This window comes from Leuciscus leuciscus (assembly GCF_965113295.1).
Source record: "Leuciscus leuciscus genome assembly, chromosome: 16".
NCBI classification, from domain to species: domain Eukaryota; kingdom Metazoa; phylum Chordata; class Actinopteri; order Cypriniformes; family Leuciscidae; genus Leuciscus; species Leuciscus leuciscus.
In genome coordinates, this window is record NC_138740.1 from 21,524,948 (window position 1) to 21,542,164 (window position 17,217).

The 17,217-nt window shown below is 36.9% G+C and overlaps 2 protein-coding genes across 2 annotated transcripts; one reads left to right on the forward strand and one right to left on the reverse strand.

Annotated features, from left to right (window-relative positions):
• Positions 1-445: 445 nt before the first annotated feature.
• Positions 446-8,014, forward strand: ppme1 (protein phosphatase methylesterase 1). Its single transcript, XM_082139988.1, has 14 exons — positions 446-710; positions 2,631-2,722; positions 2,840-2,934; positions 3,332-3,389; positions 3,545-3,596; positions 4,018-4,172; positions 4,442-4,532; positions 5,126-5,191; positions 5,460-5,586; positions 6,274-6,403; positions 7,188-7,232; positions 7,319-7,383; positions 7,460-7,527; positions 7,604-8,014. Exons 1-14 carry the CDS (start codon positions 628-630, stop codon positions 7,632-7,634), a joined length of 1,158 nt encoding a protein of 385 aa, XP_081996114.1. The 5' UTR covers positions 446-627; the 3' UTR covers positions 7,635-8,014.
• Positions 8,015-8,784: 770 nt separating this feature from the next.
• On the reverse strand, positions 8,785-10,008 carry LOC309478390 (odorant receptor 131-2-like; the record flags this gene model as incomplete). The annotated part of the gene is made up of 2 exons (XM_082142005.1): positions 9,889-10,008; positions 8,785-9,756 (listed from the first exon to the last, which is right to left on the reverse strand). Exon 2 carries the CDS (start codon positions 9,751-9,753, stop codon positions 8,785-8,787), a length of 969 nt encoding a protein of 322 aa, XP_081998131.1. The 5' UTR covers positions 9,754-9,756; positions 9,889-10,008.
• Positions 10,009-17,217: the final 7,209 nt, after the last annotated feature.

Sequence of the window (17,217 nt, forward strand, 5' to 3'; positions counted from 1 at the left end):
AAAAAAAAAAAAAAAACTTTTTATCTGTTCAGGAATATGAACATTTTTGGTAAATACAGGGGTAAAAAAACCATCAATTGATAATATTTATTTTAGTGAAAAAAATGTCTACACCAGAAAGCAGATGTTACATTAAAGATATAGTAAAGTTAGTCAAGGCTTTCAGAAAAGTTGCAGAAATCGATAAACAATCAATATTTAGAAAACGGTCAATTACAAGGGACCTTTTTCACCCCCTTTTTGGGGGGGGACTGATGATCATGCTGATGATGATCAATCCATCATCTTTTGTATTGCATTACGTCATATTTTTCAGGGTGGTTTACGTGCAAAGGAACCAAAACTGGTTTTCTGTTAGTTGTAGTTCTTTCCATGCGCCTTGACGTCAGAGTTAGCGTTAAGAACCAATTGCATGACTACATTTCCCATAATGCACTCTGGGCAAAAATACTGGTGGGCGGAGACTACTTGTGTGAACATAGATTTCTGTACCTGTCTGCTGAACTAGTCTGATTTATCGTGAATGTGTAAATTGAACAACTATACTAGTGTTTATAGAAGAGGATCGTATGGTGCAAAGAGGGCTAGACACTTTACGTGCTCAAAGGGTTTTGTTTTCCTCGCACCATGGAGAAACAGTTGCAATTGAATTTGCTAGCCTCCAAACCCCCAATGGCAGGTTTGCAGTCTGGATCTAAAATAAGAATGGGGTGAGTTTACACTTCATCATATCATTCATTATAATCATATGCACATCGGTAAGTTACATACAAGGTGTTTTAACAACATTATCGTTGATAGCTGATAGCTGTCACGACGAATCATAACTGTTCTCGGGCTCTATTGGTTATATATGTGTTTAACTGTTTCAGTATTTGTCGCACGTAATAAAAAGAAAGTCTAAAATCCATCCACGATTCAATTTTGCTGGCAAACTGTCTGCGGTCCCTCTTGCGTTCTGTGTATCATCAAGCTACCGCATTAGCGATGACTGAATCGTTCAATAAAGCTATTGAACGAATTTAATCGGCTCAAGGTTCTCAAATCAACAACAACGCAACAACCTCTGTTTCGGACATACGTTTATCACTATGGTCAAATGAGAGGGCGATAAGAATGTTTTTACACATGATACAAAATAAAATATATTAGAACTTAGTTTAACGTTACTACTTTTTTGTACACTCTTGGGTAAAAAACAAAAAAGGCCTCACTTGTTAGCCAAAAATGGCAAAATCTTTATTGGACTTTTAACGGTCTTAACCATTTTAGTCACAAATCACTGGTCTGGAAATTAGCAAGAATTGCACAAATACTGTAGATAAAGTGTTGTTCCTCTTAATGTTAATGGCTTCAAACAGTTCATTAGTTGTTTGAAAAATGTCTCTCAGTTCATTTGTGTTTAAAGTGAGACCAAATATTCTCTGACTCTCATCAGGCCAAAACATGAGCCTGATGGATTTGTTCTCAAGCCACTTCTTGGTTGTCGTTGCAGTTTGGGAAGGAGCAAGGTCTTGTTGAGAAATAACATCTGATCATTCCTCTTTAGATAACATCTTTTCAATTGTGGGAAGCAAACCTTTCTGCAATATCCTCCTGTACTCCAAAGCATGTAATGACTTTTCACAGTGAAGTAGCTCACACATACCAGCAACTAAAAAGGCTCCCCACACAATGACGCTCTTCCTCCATGCTTCACTGTGCTAGACATGCATTTATTATTATATTTCTCAGCAGATTTTAGAAGAGCATCACCGTGGAACTCGTGTTACATTGTGATTCATCACTCCACACACAACTTCAAATATTCTCCCAAAACTTCATGCTGTCTTTAATGTTTTTCTTACACAGCAATGTTTTTTTAAATTTTGCTAATTTCCTGACCAATAATTTGTGGTTGGGACAATTAAAAGCTTTTGTTTAGCCATTTTGAGCTTAGCCCATTTTTTTTGCCCAGGAGTGTATGATCCTTTATCAAAGCACTTACGAAACAGAGTTGGTCATCATGAAATCAAAATTGACATTTCCTATTTATCTATTTTTTATGGAATTTTGCTGTATTTATTAAATGATTTATTAGTGAACACATCATAATTTGCACTTCAAATGCCCTTGTAATCTTTCATTTAAAATAACTTCCCCTCCCTCTTGCAACGTCATATCTTCTCTTCTTTGATGATGTGTTTACTGGCGTGAGGGCGGGACAACCTGTCACTCACATGACATCACAGCAATAGCGAACCACAACGATCCAATCAATTCCTGATGGACAAAATGAAGTCCCGCCATACATTTTTCTTGTTCGAGGAGCCATTTCACATGGATATACAATCAAATCAATGAAAACTTCTGTTTCATGCTGGCTTTAAATGGCAGCTTATCATTATGTAATGGTGCGAAACAGTTTGAAAGAACCAATTTGCTTAAATAAATGAGACTGAATTCCCATCACTAGCTGGCGTGTGTTTTGATTCATGTTCATCTTCACACCTTGACCTCTATATCCATTGGGTCAGTCATTTAACCTGGGACCCCACTAGGTTTTTTTGACCCCACAAGGATATAAGAAATATATCCACAAGAACACATGGATGCCACTGACTGTATTTTGTTCTCCCCTCTCTATGCAGACCCGGAAGAAAACGAGATTTTACTCCTCTGCCCTGGAGTCAGTACTTCGAAACCATGGAGGATGTGGAGGTGGAAAATGACAACAGCAAAGACATATCCTTTGCCTAATTGTTGAGGAGACTCTTGGAAAATGTTGAAATATTGGCCTTCACGTACTTCATGTAATATAATCCATTCTATTCCGTAAAACATTCCTTAACTCCTCTGTACACATTCAGAATTTACAGCAGTGGCTCTGATGGTCCTGTCCTGTTGCTCCTTCATGGAGGAGGTCACTCTGCACTGTCCTGGGCTGTGTTCACTGTAAGTTTCTTATGTCTCAAAAAGCCGTACCGCACTACATCACTTTTAGGTCTGTGTTTTTATGATACATCATGTACATCATAAAGAGACAGAAGTGGGAAAAAAGTGCTCTGTTCTGTGCTCTAATATATGGCACGTGTAACAGTAGTGTGTGTGTGTATAGATATGCATATTTATTTACATCTAAATAAATATACATAAATGGACAATTAGGCCAATTGGAACCTAGTAAATACTTTTATATTGTTACAAAACAAAAACAAAATTCAGAATTTTCTATTCATCTTAGAATCCTGGATTTTTTTTTAGCACATTACACAAAAATATGAAGCAAAACTATTTCATTTAAATAATTGCTAATATTATAAATGATATTATCTGATGTTTATATTTACAGTCTGTTATATGCAGTAGGATTAACTGCAGGGTTGCAGCTATGGACCTCAGAGGACATGGTAAGGGATTTCAAAGTCTTATTTAAAAAAAACTTGTTTTAGTTAATTAGCTGATAACAAACTATTTACCTTTGATTTTAAAATCACATAGGTCAATAACATACATACAATTAACACAAAATATATGATTTAATCGACCTGTTTTTAAAATTTAGGTGATTCTAAAGTAAAGAACCCTGACGACCTCTCTGCTGAAACAATGGCCAAGTGAGTACGTTCTTATTTCTCTTCTTTCAATGTCTTTTCAAATTAAGTTTTTGCGGCATTTAAGGGCCGCTTACATGGCCCTAAAAACGGGAAAAAATCATATGTTTTTTGGAAGTTCATTTACACGACAACAGTGTTTTGGGGGCCTGAAAACGCAAACACTAAACAGGTTTCAAATAATTTTTTTTTGAAAATTATACCGTTATCGTATCTGCGTAAATACAAAATTACAAAAATACGAATTTGTGAAAACGGTGACATCATGCATGCGCATGTGTATTGCATGTTCATTCTATAGGCACGCAGTGTCTTTACAAAATGTAAAAAAAAAAAACCTTTCTGTTTTTAGTACATCGTTGTTGTGTAAACATATTCTTTAGAAATGTTTCTTCAAATTTACAAAATGTTACTTTTTTCTCAGGGATATTGGAAAAGTGGTGGAGGCACTTTATGGTGAAAACCCACCTCCGATCATGATCATTGGTCACAGCATGGGTGGAGCAATAGCAGTTCACACGGCTGCATCCAATCATGTCCCATCACTGCTTGGCCTTTGTGTTATTGATGTAGTGGAAGGTAAGTTTTCACCCCTCATCCCTATTTTACCTTGTTTCACAATCCACACAAGCAAAAACAGTTCATGACAAGAGAAAAAGTAAATAAGTGCATACATTGAATAAAAATGTCGCTCTTTTGACATCTCAGAGTTGCACAGTTATTGATGTATTCACAAAAATCTTTATGAAACCACTGTATGTTTTGTCATCGATTTCAGTACGGTTTGATTATTTGTGACTGTGTGTCATATTTATGTATGCGTTAATGCTAGTTTGTCCAATCTTCAGGTACAGCAATGGATGCCTTGAACAGCATGCAAAACTTTCTGAGAGGTCGACCAAAAACGTTTAAATCTGTGGAGAACGCAATCGAATGGAGGTACATAGTTTTGAGTATGTTGTTACAAATAATATCTAGTGCTGGAATATATTTCAAATCTAGGGCTGTCAATGGATTAATTGCACAGATTTCTGTAATTAATCGCACCAAACATTAAAATTTGTCATTTTCACAAGGAATCTCCAAACATAATTTGAAAACAACATAAAGACAGTGTTTTGAATATTTTACATTTTAATTATTTGTTTAAAGGCATTTTTTTTAATAAGTACATTGATTGAAGGTCACGGATATTGATGCCTCTATTACATGGATTTAATTTTTTATTTTCTGGGGATAAAATAAGTAATTAAGCCATTCAACGTTACAGAATAATTGAAAGCCAGGCCTAAACTGTAAATTATCTGATCTGCATTTCCCAAAAACATCATAAGCCTGAGTAGATCGTTGAACCTTTGCCACCAATGGTCTTTACTACGATCTACTTGGCTCACAATGCTTTTGAGAAATGCAGCCCAGATTGTTTATCAAGTATATTTAGAATACAGTTATTTTTACAGTTACATGGTAGGGGTCAGTATGCCTCATGTATCCCAACTGGTAACTGTGTTTTTTTGTTTTTTTCTTACCAGTGTGAAAAGTGGTCAGATCAGAAATATTGAGTCAGCACGAGTGTCCATGGTTGGACAGGTGAAAAAGTAAGTCTTCCCTAGTATGGGTTCCCTTAAAAATGAAAATTCTGTCATCATTTACTATCTCTCAGATTACCAACATTCTTTAAAATATCTTATTTTGTGTTCAGCAGAAGAAAGAAACTCATACAAGTTTGGAAAAACTTGAGTGTGAGTAAATGATGACAGAATCATTTTTATTATCCCTTTAACTAGCTCCAGGAATTGTTGTACATTTGTAGAAATATCTAGCTATTGTATATATTGTTGTGATCAGATGTGTTTGGATGTTTAGATGCGAGGAGCCATTGAGTAGTCCAGGGGTTTCCAAGAGCATCAGTGAAGGCATTATTGAAGAAGAAGAGGAAGATGAAGAAGGAGGTGAATCCAACCATAAAAGGAAGAAAGAGGATGACCAAGAGGTAATAAATATTTCAATTCTGATCTTATCACCCTGTCAGGGCTTATTTTGCAAGAATAACTGGCTGACTGTATACTACAGTTCAAAGTAAGAGGTCAGTAGATGCTTTTTTTAAAGAAATTAATACTAATATTCAGCAAGCATGCATTAAATTGATCAAAAATGACAATAAAGACACTTATAATGTTGAAAAAGATTTCCATTTCAAAATAGATGCTGTTCTTGTGAACTTGCTATTCATCAAATAATCCTGGAAAATCACGGTTTCAACAAACCGCACAACTGATTTTAATATTGATAATAATAGAAATGCGATCTGAGCACCAATTTAGCATATAAGAATGATTTCTGAAGGATCATGTGACGCTAAAGACTGGAGTAATGATGCTGAAAATTAAGCTTTGCCTTCACAGGAATAAATTACAATTCGAAATATATATTAAAATAGAAAATAGTTATTTTAAATTGTAATAATATTTCACAATATCACTGTTTTACTGTATTTATGATCAAATAAATGCAGTTTTGGTGTAAATAAGAGACTTCTTTCAAAAACTCTTACAGACCCAAAACTTTTGAACGGCAGTGTACATTATCCCTTACTTTATTGTGCATTTACGTAATGAACATCAAACATCACATTATTTTATGTACAAATGATTGAATGGTGATTTTTTCCATTTGGCAGATAAAGAAAGAATGTCTGTACACATGGCGTATTGAACTCTCAAAGACAGAGAAGTACTGGGAGGGCTGGTTTAAAGGATTGTCTTCTCTCTTTCTCAGCTGCTCTGTGCCAAAACTCCTCCTGCTGGCTGGTAAGGCTTAGACATGTATTGTAGAACTCTTAAAGGGTAACTAAACCCCTGGTCAGAGCCTGACTCCACCCACTGGCAATATTTGAAAAATGCTGGAAAAGTAGGCAAAGCCCAGCGGAGGGGGGGTGTGCATCTGTGACGTATCTCTCTGCAGGCAAGGGCGTGGTTAGTTGGTACCCTCTGACGTCAGAGGGTACCACAACTTCCAATAGGAAAATTCAACTGCAGTAGCCACTGTTCAACCTGAAGAGGGCAGCACTCAGACGTTTTTACACCATATTTTGTAAAATTAAAACACTTTAAACACAAATGTCAAAAAAACTACTTGAATCAATGAACAGCACTAATAAAGCCCCATTCTTACAGATCATTAACTAAAAAAAGTTGGTTTAGGGTTTAGTTACCCTTTAAAGTCGGCATGAAAAAGAACTTGCGATAGTCTTTTCTTCTCTATTGTGTCATATATTCCAGTAAAACAAGAAAAAATTTATGGTGGGACTTAATTTTGTTCATTGGGAATTGATTGGATCGTTTGCTATTGCTGTGATGTCATGTGAGTGACAGGTTGCCCCGCCCTCACGCCAGTAAACGCATCATCAGAGAAGAGAGGAAGAGGGAGGGGGAGTTATTTTGATTAAAGATTACGATGGCACATGAAATAAAAAATATATTGTACACGGATAAATAATTTTATAAAAAAATACAGCAATATTCTATAAAAAATTAAGAATTGTCGATCTTGATTACATGGTGACTTTAATGTGTAATAATGTGTTTCCCACAGGTGTTGACAGGCTTGATAAAGATCTTACTATTGGGCAAATGCAAGGTAAGGCATTGATATTCCTGTTCTTCAAGCAAGTCACGTTGCTGTGACCAGAAGATCCCTCATGTCTTCTTTGATTATTATTACAGGAAAGTTTCAGATGCAGGTTCTGCCACAATGTGGCCATGCTGTTCATGAAGATGCCCCGGAAAAAGTACGTCTGTTTGTATCAAAGGGTCACGGTCATTGAAAACTTGGACATATTCGTTTACTATTATGCCGTTTTGCAGGTTGCTGATGCTATAGCCACATTCATGGTCCGGAACAAGTTCACTGAATTCAAGGAGGATTTCCCCTGGTAAGAAGTCAAATGTTGATTGAATCGTATAATTCATATATTTTATTTGTTTTCTAATCTCTGCCCTCGTCTTCAGTGTGTTGTTTGCTTCAAGAGACGACGTGTAGCCTCCACTCGTAGTCTTCATCCAGCGCTGTCATCCCTCTCTGCTCTCACCGGGGATTAAAATACAACCAAAATCATGATGACTCATTTACTGCGAACTCATTCTTAAATTATATTCAGTTTTGTATGACTTTATGTATGTTTGCTGTAGTCATAAAAATTCTCATGGCTACTTTGGCAGGAAATAATAATACAATAATACTTTAATTTAAAATCGTTATGTATATTTACATTTTTATTTCCCCCCTTAACTGATTTCTTTTGCATTTCCTCTGATGCCTTGCTTGTTTGTTGTTGTAATTAGGATGATTGCATCATATTGTGGTCAAAGTGTTGGTCGGTTGCCGATTTCAAGGGAAAAATAAAAAGAGAGATTTCCGCAGTCTGTGCTCATTCATTCTAGGGCTCGGTATAAATATTGATTTTCACAGGGTGTAAAAATCAATCTTTTACTCTATGAATGAATGAATGAATGTAATTCTTTTAGTGAATCAAATCTGTTCCTGTTTCCCAGAAAGAAAAAAAAGGTATGAGACAATTCTTTTAATGAGTAGTTTAACTTATGAGTAGACGAGTAACCCTTATAATTTACAGTATTAGCAGAGAGAACACTTCTTTCATATGTAAGCAAAATGAAATATGCCTAAATTAGTCATAATCAAATTCATAAGTTTATTGATAGAATTAATATATAAACATAATAAAATATATCAAGCACAATCATTTGTACAGAAAATATTGCATTTAGCTTATACTAAAGATAAACTCTCAAATTGCAGTAAGACAAACTCTACAGACAAATGTTAACCTTTTTATACTGTTAATAATTCAATACATTGCTTTATTTCACACACATTGAACAGTCCAAAGTGTGTATGTGCATAATACAAGCTGTCTGCATATATGATAAAAGATTTTTATCTTGAAAAGAGCTTGTTAACAATTAACAGAGGATGCATCGTTTAAGCAGTAAGAAAACATGTATATTCATTTTAAACAGAAAATTTTAATTTAATGTAAAAGTATATGGTTCCATTGACCTTCTCAGACACATTTTTTAAATATGGCATTCATCATAATTAAATATTTACCTGTAAGCTCAAATTATTATTGCATGTTCACTTTTTTAAAATCATCTTTTGTAACATACAGTTAATGTATATTAACAGAGGGCCTTACTTTGCCTGAACGATAGCAGAAATAATATCTGAACAAGGGCCACACGGCTTCATCTCTCAAACCATAGATCAGAGGACTCAGGCAACGTGGCAGCATAAGAATAATAAGAAAATTTAGATATCTGAGATTTATGAAGAGAGAAGAGCTGTCAGTGACCATGTATAGTGCTTTGTTTATCGTGGCATAGAGGAAAGAGGTGAGACACAGTCCCAGCTGAATCAAGTGCAACAGCACCGTTCTGAGGGCTTTTTTAGCTGAATCTTTATCAGAGGAAACAGACCTGGCTGTGATCATAATGCTAATGTATGTGAAAATGATGATCACAGCAACCGACACAAAATAAAGAACATCAAACCCTTGAGTTTTATCCAGCTGCCATTTGAATAGAAACAATTTCTCTTGTGTGCAAAATAAAACATCTAAAAATAAACTGGGGTTGACAATTAAAACAAAAATAATGTCTGTTATAATATTTATAGAACTAAGGAACCAGATGATTCCTATGGCGATTCCAGTCCTTTTTGGTGTGGCGATGTTGCAGTGTCTCAGAGGGAAGCAGATTGCCACGTACCGCTCCAGAGACATCAGTGCGAGAGTCAGAGGAGCGTTACGGAAAGTGCAGTAGGAGATCACTACTAATAAAGTGCAGACGGTTCTGGTTACTTGAAGGTAAAATGTTCCCATAGTGTACATGGTAGTTGTGATCAGCAAAAGCACAGAGTCATTCATAAGCATGTGACCAAAAAGAATGTAGCGCGGCGTCTCATGGAATACGCGCTTGCTTCCTAGAGCAAAGAGCATCACACAGTTTACAAAAAAGAAGAACAGGGATATGAACAAAATCACTGAAATTTTAGCACTGGGCCCAGCATCCATTTCTACCTTAAAGATTTGCTGATAAATGAATGAAACATCCCCAGCTGTGCCATTGGACCCCGCCATAAGCTGAATATTTCACAAGGAACAAAAACAGAACAACAAGATTAATTAGAGCAAGTTTACAGTGCATTTGTACTGATAGCTATAAACTTTGAGTGGCATCTTTAAAAATGAAATTTTAACAAGTTTGCAACATACCTTAGACACAGAGGTTTTGCCTTTCAGTGAGGCATCAACCTTTCATCTGCTAAAGCTGCAGATTCCACAAACAATTCAGCTCCTCATTTTATATAGACGTTGAAGCTTCGCAGATTGAACCACATGGGTATGCCGTACATGCCACTGGGTGTTTGAGAGGGAGGGAGCAAAAGAGAGATAGAAAGACATGTGTGGGTGTCATTTTAAGAATTAGAAATGGGGCCCAAGAATCAGAAACCACTATTGAAAATGTTTCAAACTCTTTCGAATTTTTTTATATCGAAAGAATTTACTCTAATATCAAAAGAATATGAGTGAAAAGTATTTAACATTGTGGTTTTATATTTACCACACACACACAAATAAATAATATGATAGAACAATTCTTGATTCATGATTTTACAGTAAAAACTTTTCTTTATTTTATTTTGTAGTATTTAAGCAGTAACTATGGTTACCATGTGGAATCTCTACACTAAATGTATTATGTTGGCTTATTTTAGCCTACATAATTGATAGACTGTATAAAAGTCACATATTATGTTGTTGAGGCTCATGGCTACCACACTTTTTGGCTGAGAGAAAGTGTGTTACCGAGACCATAAACAGACACCTGAAAAGCACGGCATCAGCTTCTTTGTCTTCAGGAGCCGCATCTCTGTTGAGTGCATGTATGTGGACACAATTATGAAGTGTGTGTTTGTGAATTTAGGAATAAGAGTTAGTCTGTAATGGCAGGAACTCAATATAGGAGATGAAAACCAGGAACCATCAGGTCCCTGGGGGTGAGCCCTCTCGTGGAGGGGTACACCACAACATTGTGTACCAGGCTTCCCGCGATGCCCTCAGGGGGAATTTCTGCTTGCCCACCTCACTTCAATGGGGTATTAGAAACATTGATGAACCAAGAACAACGATATTTCTAAAACAAGAACTCCAGTCTATATTCGCAAAAGGCAGAGGTGTAAAGTCCAGGGGTCAGAAAGTAAAAGTCCTGCCATATGTTTATTCCACCCATGAACTCAGCCAGCTGATTTCACTAATTATTAGTTTTATCTCCTGGCTGAAAAACTGCGCTAATTAACAAATCCAGGAGATTGGAACAAAATAATGAGGAGGACTTTCACTTTCTGAACCTGGACTTTGCACCTCTGGCCAAAGGGGCAGTGGAAAATGTACCTCTTCCAGAGAGAGAGGCAGGTTTTTACAGCCGGTACTTCATAGTACCAAGACGTTCAATTTTAGATCTGCTTGACCTGAACCATACTCTGCAGACATACAGTTTCAGGATGCTAACGCTCAAACTAATTTTCTCCCAAATTAAATCCGTGGATTGGATTGGTTTGTGACAATAGATCTAAAAGATGCTTATCTCCACGTCGAGGTTTGGCCAGAACACAAGTTATCAGGTTCACTTTTGGAGGCAAAGCTTACCAGTATCGAGTTTCTCCTTTCCGCCTAGCCTTGTCTCCACGCACCTTTATGGAGTGCATGGATGCGGCCCTGCTACTCTGTGACTCCAGGGCACCAGTGTGCTCAACAGGGGCGTTTCTAGGTTTTAAAAACATCAGGGGCTGAGCCCGAAACGTCAGGGGGGTGGGTAACAAGATAACATGATTCGATACAGAGAATAATGTATATTTTAGGCCTATATGCAGGGGGCAGACTGGTTAAAAAAATCAGTCCTGGCACTGTAGCCACACCAGGCCATACTACCACACAGACACACACATTCAAATGTGAGGTAGTTAGGGGGGTTCGGGGGCATGCTCCCCCGAGAAAATTTTGATTTCTCAGACCTACATATGTGCATTTTAAGGTGTTTGACGGCCAACATTTTTTGATAACAATAGCTTTAAAAGCATGTCAGTGGGCAGTAGCATAAATTATTTGTCAAGCAGATAACAGATTCTTAAACATGAAAATGAGGATAAATGTTGAAATGAATGATCCACACTATAAAATGGAAATGCAGAATGTTTCTGCTTATTGTTGACAATACACAATCACATATTCCAAACAGGAATGGCCTTAAATGAGAAATCTTTCAAGGATTATTTTGCATAGATGTAAACTTTTTAGCATTAAAGATTGGTTTCAGCAACTTGTTTCTTTCTTGAGTTAATCAATGTTTTTGGCACTATTAAATCAGTTCAATTAAATTTCAATTGTTCACTCATAAAGACCATTACTGGCCTAATGATGCAAGTTGTGCAAACACAGACAAGCGGAGTGATAGAAACTGTGAAAAGGCTGATGCTGGTGAATTATTCGAACACATTCGAGGACCTTATATATAGGCTACATATCAGAGTTAAATAGGAATACATTGTAATAATGTTAATCAAGCAGACTAAATCACACAACTGCGCAGCAATATTTAAGCACATTATACAAAGGAAATAATACAGATCTAGACAAATTGGGTTGCTTAGTTAAAAGAATGTCATGAACGATCATTTAGGCTAGGTGTAGGCCTATTTTTCACATTTTTGGTCACAAAATATTTAGTCAGTTTTGATGACTTTGCAATATTGATAAAATGTTAGAATATTAATAATGAAAATTGAGTAGGGCTACGCCAAAATGTGTAACATTTATGTAGCCTACAAAGGAATACAAAAGCCCCGACATAGAGTTTTGACGCAGCTTTAATCTCCCTTTTGGTTATTTCAATACTTAATTGACGACAGAACACGACGTTACATGCTAGTTTATTTTGCGTGATACAGGGCGCGCCGCATTTGCGCGTGATTGAGCCGCGAGCAAACGGCTGGCACGACGTAAGTAAGTTCGTTTTTCTGAGTTTTACTGACATATAGCCTGACAACATTTGGTGTGAGTGTGACTGAAGACTGTGCGGCGGTGCTGACTGCGTTATTTTTTTTAAACCGGTGCGGCGCGCGCGCCCCCGAAGTTCATCCGTGAGAAACTTGAAACCGGTGCTTGAACTTGAACTCAGGTGACTCATTAACACTCGCGCTATACTGTCCACGCCCTGCTCTCACGGCTCGTGGACTCGTGCTGCTTGCCACTTTGCCTAATAATAATTATCAATCAATTAAAATTTTTGAGATCCGGGGCTATAAAAAAAACATCCGGGGCTGAAGCCCCGAATGCCCATGTCTAACGACGCGCCTGGTGCTCAATTACATCGACGATTGGCTGATTTTAGCACAGTCAAAAGAGCTAGCAGCACAGCATCAAGATAACGTTCTTGCTCACATGATGTGTTTGGGGGCTCGGATTAGACCTCAAGAAGAGTGTGCTATCTCCCAGTCAGAGAACATAATTTCTCCGCTTTTATCCTTCCATATTAGCCGGTTATGCATAGAGGGCTTTGTACCCTTCACAAAGAAAAAAAAAGTGTAACAATTTTACCTTTAGGGGTAACGTTACAACAGCTTGTCGCAGTATACCCTTAAAAGGACATCTTTGTACCTTTTTTACTCCTAGTAAAAGGTGCATATTAGTACCGTGGAATACAAAAACATACCTTAAGGTACTAACATACTATGAACCTTTTTGTGGTAAAAAAATAAATGAAAATCAACACGGCGTTGTCTTTCATACATACGCGGTACAATGAGAAAAATAAAAATGTAAATAACGTTACCTGGGATTCATTTAAAGAGAAGAGCTCTCTCAATCACCATAACGTTAGTGCAGGAAAGAGATTAGACACAGTCACAGCATTTTGTTAGCTGCCTGGGATACCGTTCTTCTGCAGTGATTTTTTTTTTAAAGCAGAATCTTTATCAGAGGAAACAGACCTAGTATCATAATGTTAATAATAGCTATGTGAAAATAATTTGTCGTTAATTTATTTTGCCTCTCTTTGCGCCCCCTGCTGGTGACCTATAGAAGTGTCGATGGAGCGAATTATGGGAGTAGGCCACCTCCTCCTCAAAGTAGGATTTGCGATTGCGACTGGGGAACTCCAGGGAAGTGCAACAACAACCCCGACTTCAGAATCCAGTATGGCTGAAACAGTAGTTCAATATATTAACACTTATATTTGTCTGTCTCAATAAACTCAGTGGTGCACACAGTAGCCCAGCTAACACAGTAACGTTACCACTATAACGTCGCCACGATGATTATGGGAATCACAAAGTTACGTTACTGGAACGTTATGTGGTATGTCGCTACGACGAATATGGTCCGGTCCGGTTACGTCTTCACAACGGGCTAGGCTAAGTTACTATCCAACCTCTATTTGTGGACATGATACTTTGGAATTATCTGCAAAATACCGCTTTCTGAAGCGATCACCTCGGATGTGACGTAATTTCCCTCTTAAGCTTGCTCTTCGTTTTTATTGGATATGGAACCATAAAGATACAAGGTTTTGCTTTATTTATTTGAATTTTTTAAAACGAGTTTGCCACATCTGCATGAAAATCTCGTGCATCGAAGCTTCCAGGGTCTGTCGCTGCTGTAAAGGTAAAAGTAGGCTACAACCAGACATAAAAACAAGAGCAATGTGTTGCTACTTAAGCACATGTCTGTCAAAATCATAATATGCTGGCATCATTGTTGTTAAAATGTTGACTCGCTTCAAAGATATAGGCCCACGCATATAGGCCGTATGCATCGATTTAAGGCGAAAGAGTGCATATTAGTACCGTGGAATACAACCTACAACACGTTTCTAATACCCATCTATCTACGCTGTCCATCATGGCCTCCTAATCATCCTCATATACTGATTGGCTTCATCACTGTCTCCTCTCCACCAGTAAGCTGGTGTGTGGTGGGCGTTCTGGCGCAATATGGCTGCTGTCGCATCATCCAAGTGGATGCTGCACATTGGTGGTGGTTGAGGAGATTCCCCCATCTATGTAAAGCGCTTTGAGGTCTCAGAAAAAGCGCTATATAAATGTAACGAACGAATTATTACGCTTTGACCTGACGCATGATGCATTAACGAACGCGGAAGCGCAGAGGATAGAGCAAAACACGCAAACACCAGTCACGAATTAGAAATCTAAAACAAGAATTTTTTAAGAGAAATGTCGGAGGAGTTTGAGTTTGTTGCCCAGGCCTGTTTGTTTGAACCGCGAGAGGCATCAAAGCTCACGCTGCTCCTACATCTACGTCATGCATCGTCGTGTAATTCTTTAGCCATAAGTCGACTTGCGTTGGCCGTCTGTCCGAAGCCAGTTATTTTAATCGATAAAGTTTTAAATATGGATATTTTTCTTACACGAACTCATCGCTTCGCTTCAGAAGATTAACCCTCCAGAGCCGTGTGGAGCACTTTTATCATGGATGGATGCACTTTATGGACTTCAAAACATAAATGGCCATTCACTGCCATTATAAAGCTTGGAAGAGCCAGGACATTTTTATATATTACTCCGTATTCGCCTGAAAGAAGAATATCATATACACCTAGGAGGATGGCTTGAGGGTGAGTAAATCATGTGGTAATTTTCATTTTTGGGTGAACAGTCCCTTTAAGTAGGGCTAAATGCTTCCCTCTAGACAGGTACTTCCTTAAGGTTGATGCAGGGTAAACTAAATTATGGTAAGCACTATAAGCAGTCTGCAAGCATCCCTCTACTCAAGCATCCTATGTTGTGTATCCCCCTTACAGCTCTTTTCTTAGCGCACTAGGCTGAGGCCTGTCCCGCAGAGACGTAAGGAGAGTAAGGTTTTGTACACTGGTGTGTTTACACATGCTCCAGACACCGGTCACGCTGATGGTGTCTCCCATAGCAACAACACCAAGAAGCAGAACTTCGTTCCCGTTTAAAAATAGAAGCAAAGCTCACTGAAGCCTTTCACTTTAATTTTGAGGCCAGATTGCACAAATGTTGTACTAAAAAGTGATTTATCTATAAGTATCTTTAAAAATTATACTTACTATGTAGGAGATTATACCATCATAAAATGTTTTTATTTATTTATAAACCCAATTATGCCAGAATTACATGAAAATCTCAGCTGCATTCAGCGAGCCTACATTGAAGGATGCAGGGTCCGTCACACAATGTTAACAGTCCTTACAACCAAACATGTGCAAAAGCAATGTAAGACCTTTTCTGCTGCGATAATGCTGTCATCCCTTCTTGTCATAGGTCTGGTAGGAGCAATCTGTCTCTTAGTCGTATGTACATATAATAAGATAATAAATGTGAGATATAATAGAAGAAAAATACATTATAAAGAGCAACAAATGGACATTATACATTTGTTCATAGAGTATATTATGATCAAGCAAACAAAGTAATGCTGAAGGTATATCTGGTATATTTCTAGGTATCACTGTATATCTCTTAATAATTGAATAAACATTACATGTACTGTAAGGGTGGTTTATTTACATGCATAATGAACTATACATAAATGTTGTTTGTAGATACAAAAAGCCTTGAAAAGACTTCCTTTAACAGTCCAAAAGTGTACAAATGCATAATTTAATTATAATTATATGGACATTTATATAGAATTTTTGGTGAGGTGTTAACAGATTTTTTTATTTTATGTTTATCCTTTTGTCCCTGGTTAGGAGACATTATTATTTTACCAAAATAATTTTTATTTTAATATTAGTTGTTTTTATACGAGTGTAATTTCAGCATGTAGAAACTTGTCAATAATAGCTTCTATATTAGAATATGAATAAAATGAAAGCATTACAAATTAAAAGAATAAATACATGCATATAAATTAGGGCTGCAGCCTGCACGATATTGAAGAAAAATGCGATATTCGATATGCGATACGATAATGCTTAAAGTGTGTAAAATAAACTTAAATTATCTTAATTAGTTTTGTGATGAGAAAACATCCCTACAACTTCTAAAAGTGAACAGCAGTGTTTTACTGTAGCATAAGAAGTGTTATTTTAACATCAGTGTAAACCACAGGGTTTAGGGTTTCAGGTAGGCCTAAATTAGGTTTATTTAACAACAGAAACTGAATAATCAAATGTAAAAAAAATAAACACTGCTTAGTTTTCACTGTATGAATTAAATATACTGATTCTTATTAAAGCTACAAAAGTTATTCAGCCAAGAGCAGTGAGTGATTTTCTCTTTGTCTTTTGATCATGACCCCAGTTATTGCAAGCTGTTGCGATATGCATATTGCGATATATACATTTGCGATATTTCGATAATTTCAATATATTGTGAAGCCCTAATATAAATTAATAAATATTATGTTAAAATATGCACAGATATATCACTCACCCAGATATCAGTCTTAATAATATTTTGCCAGATAATTTCATCTGAGAGTTTGGTGAACAAGTTTAAATATTGCAATTATTAATATATTATATAAGGTTTTTGCAACTTGTGAGCCACAACCATAGAG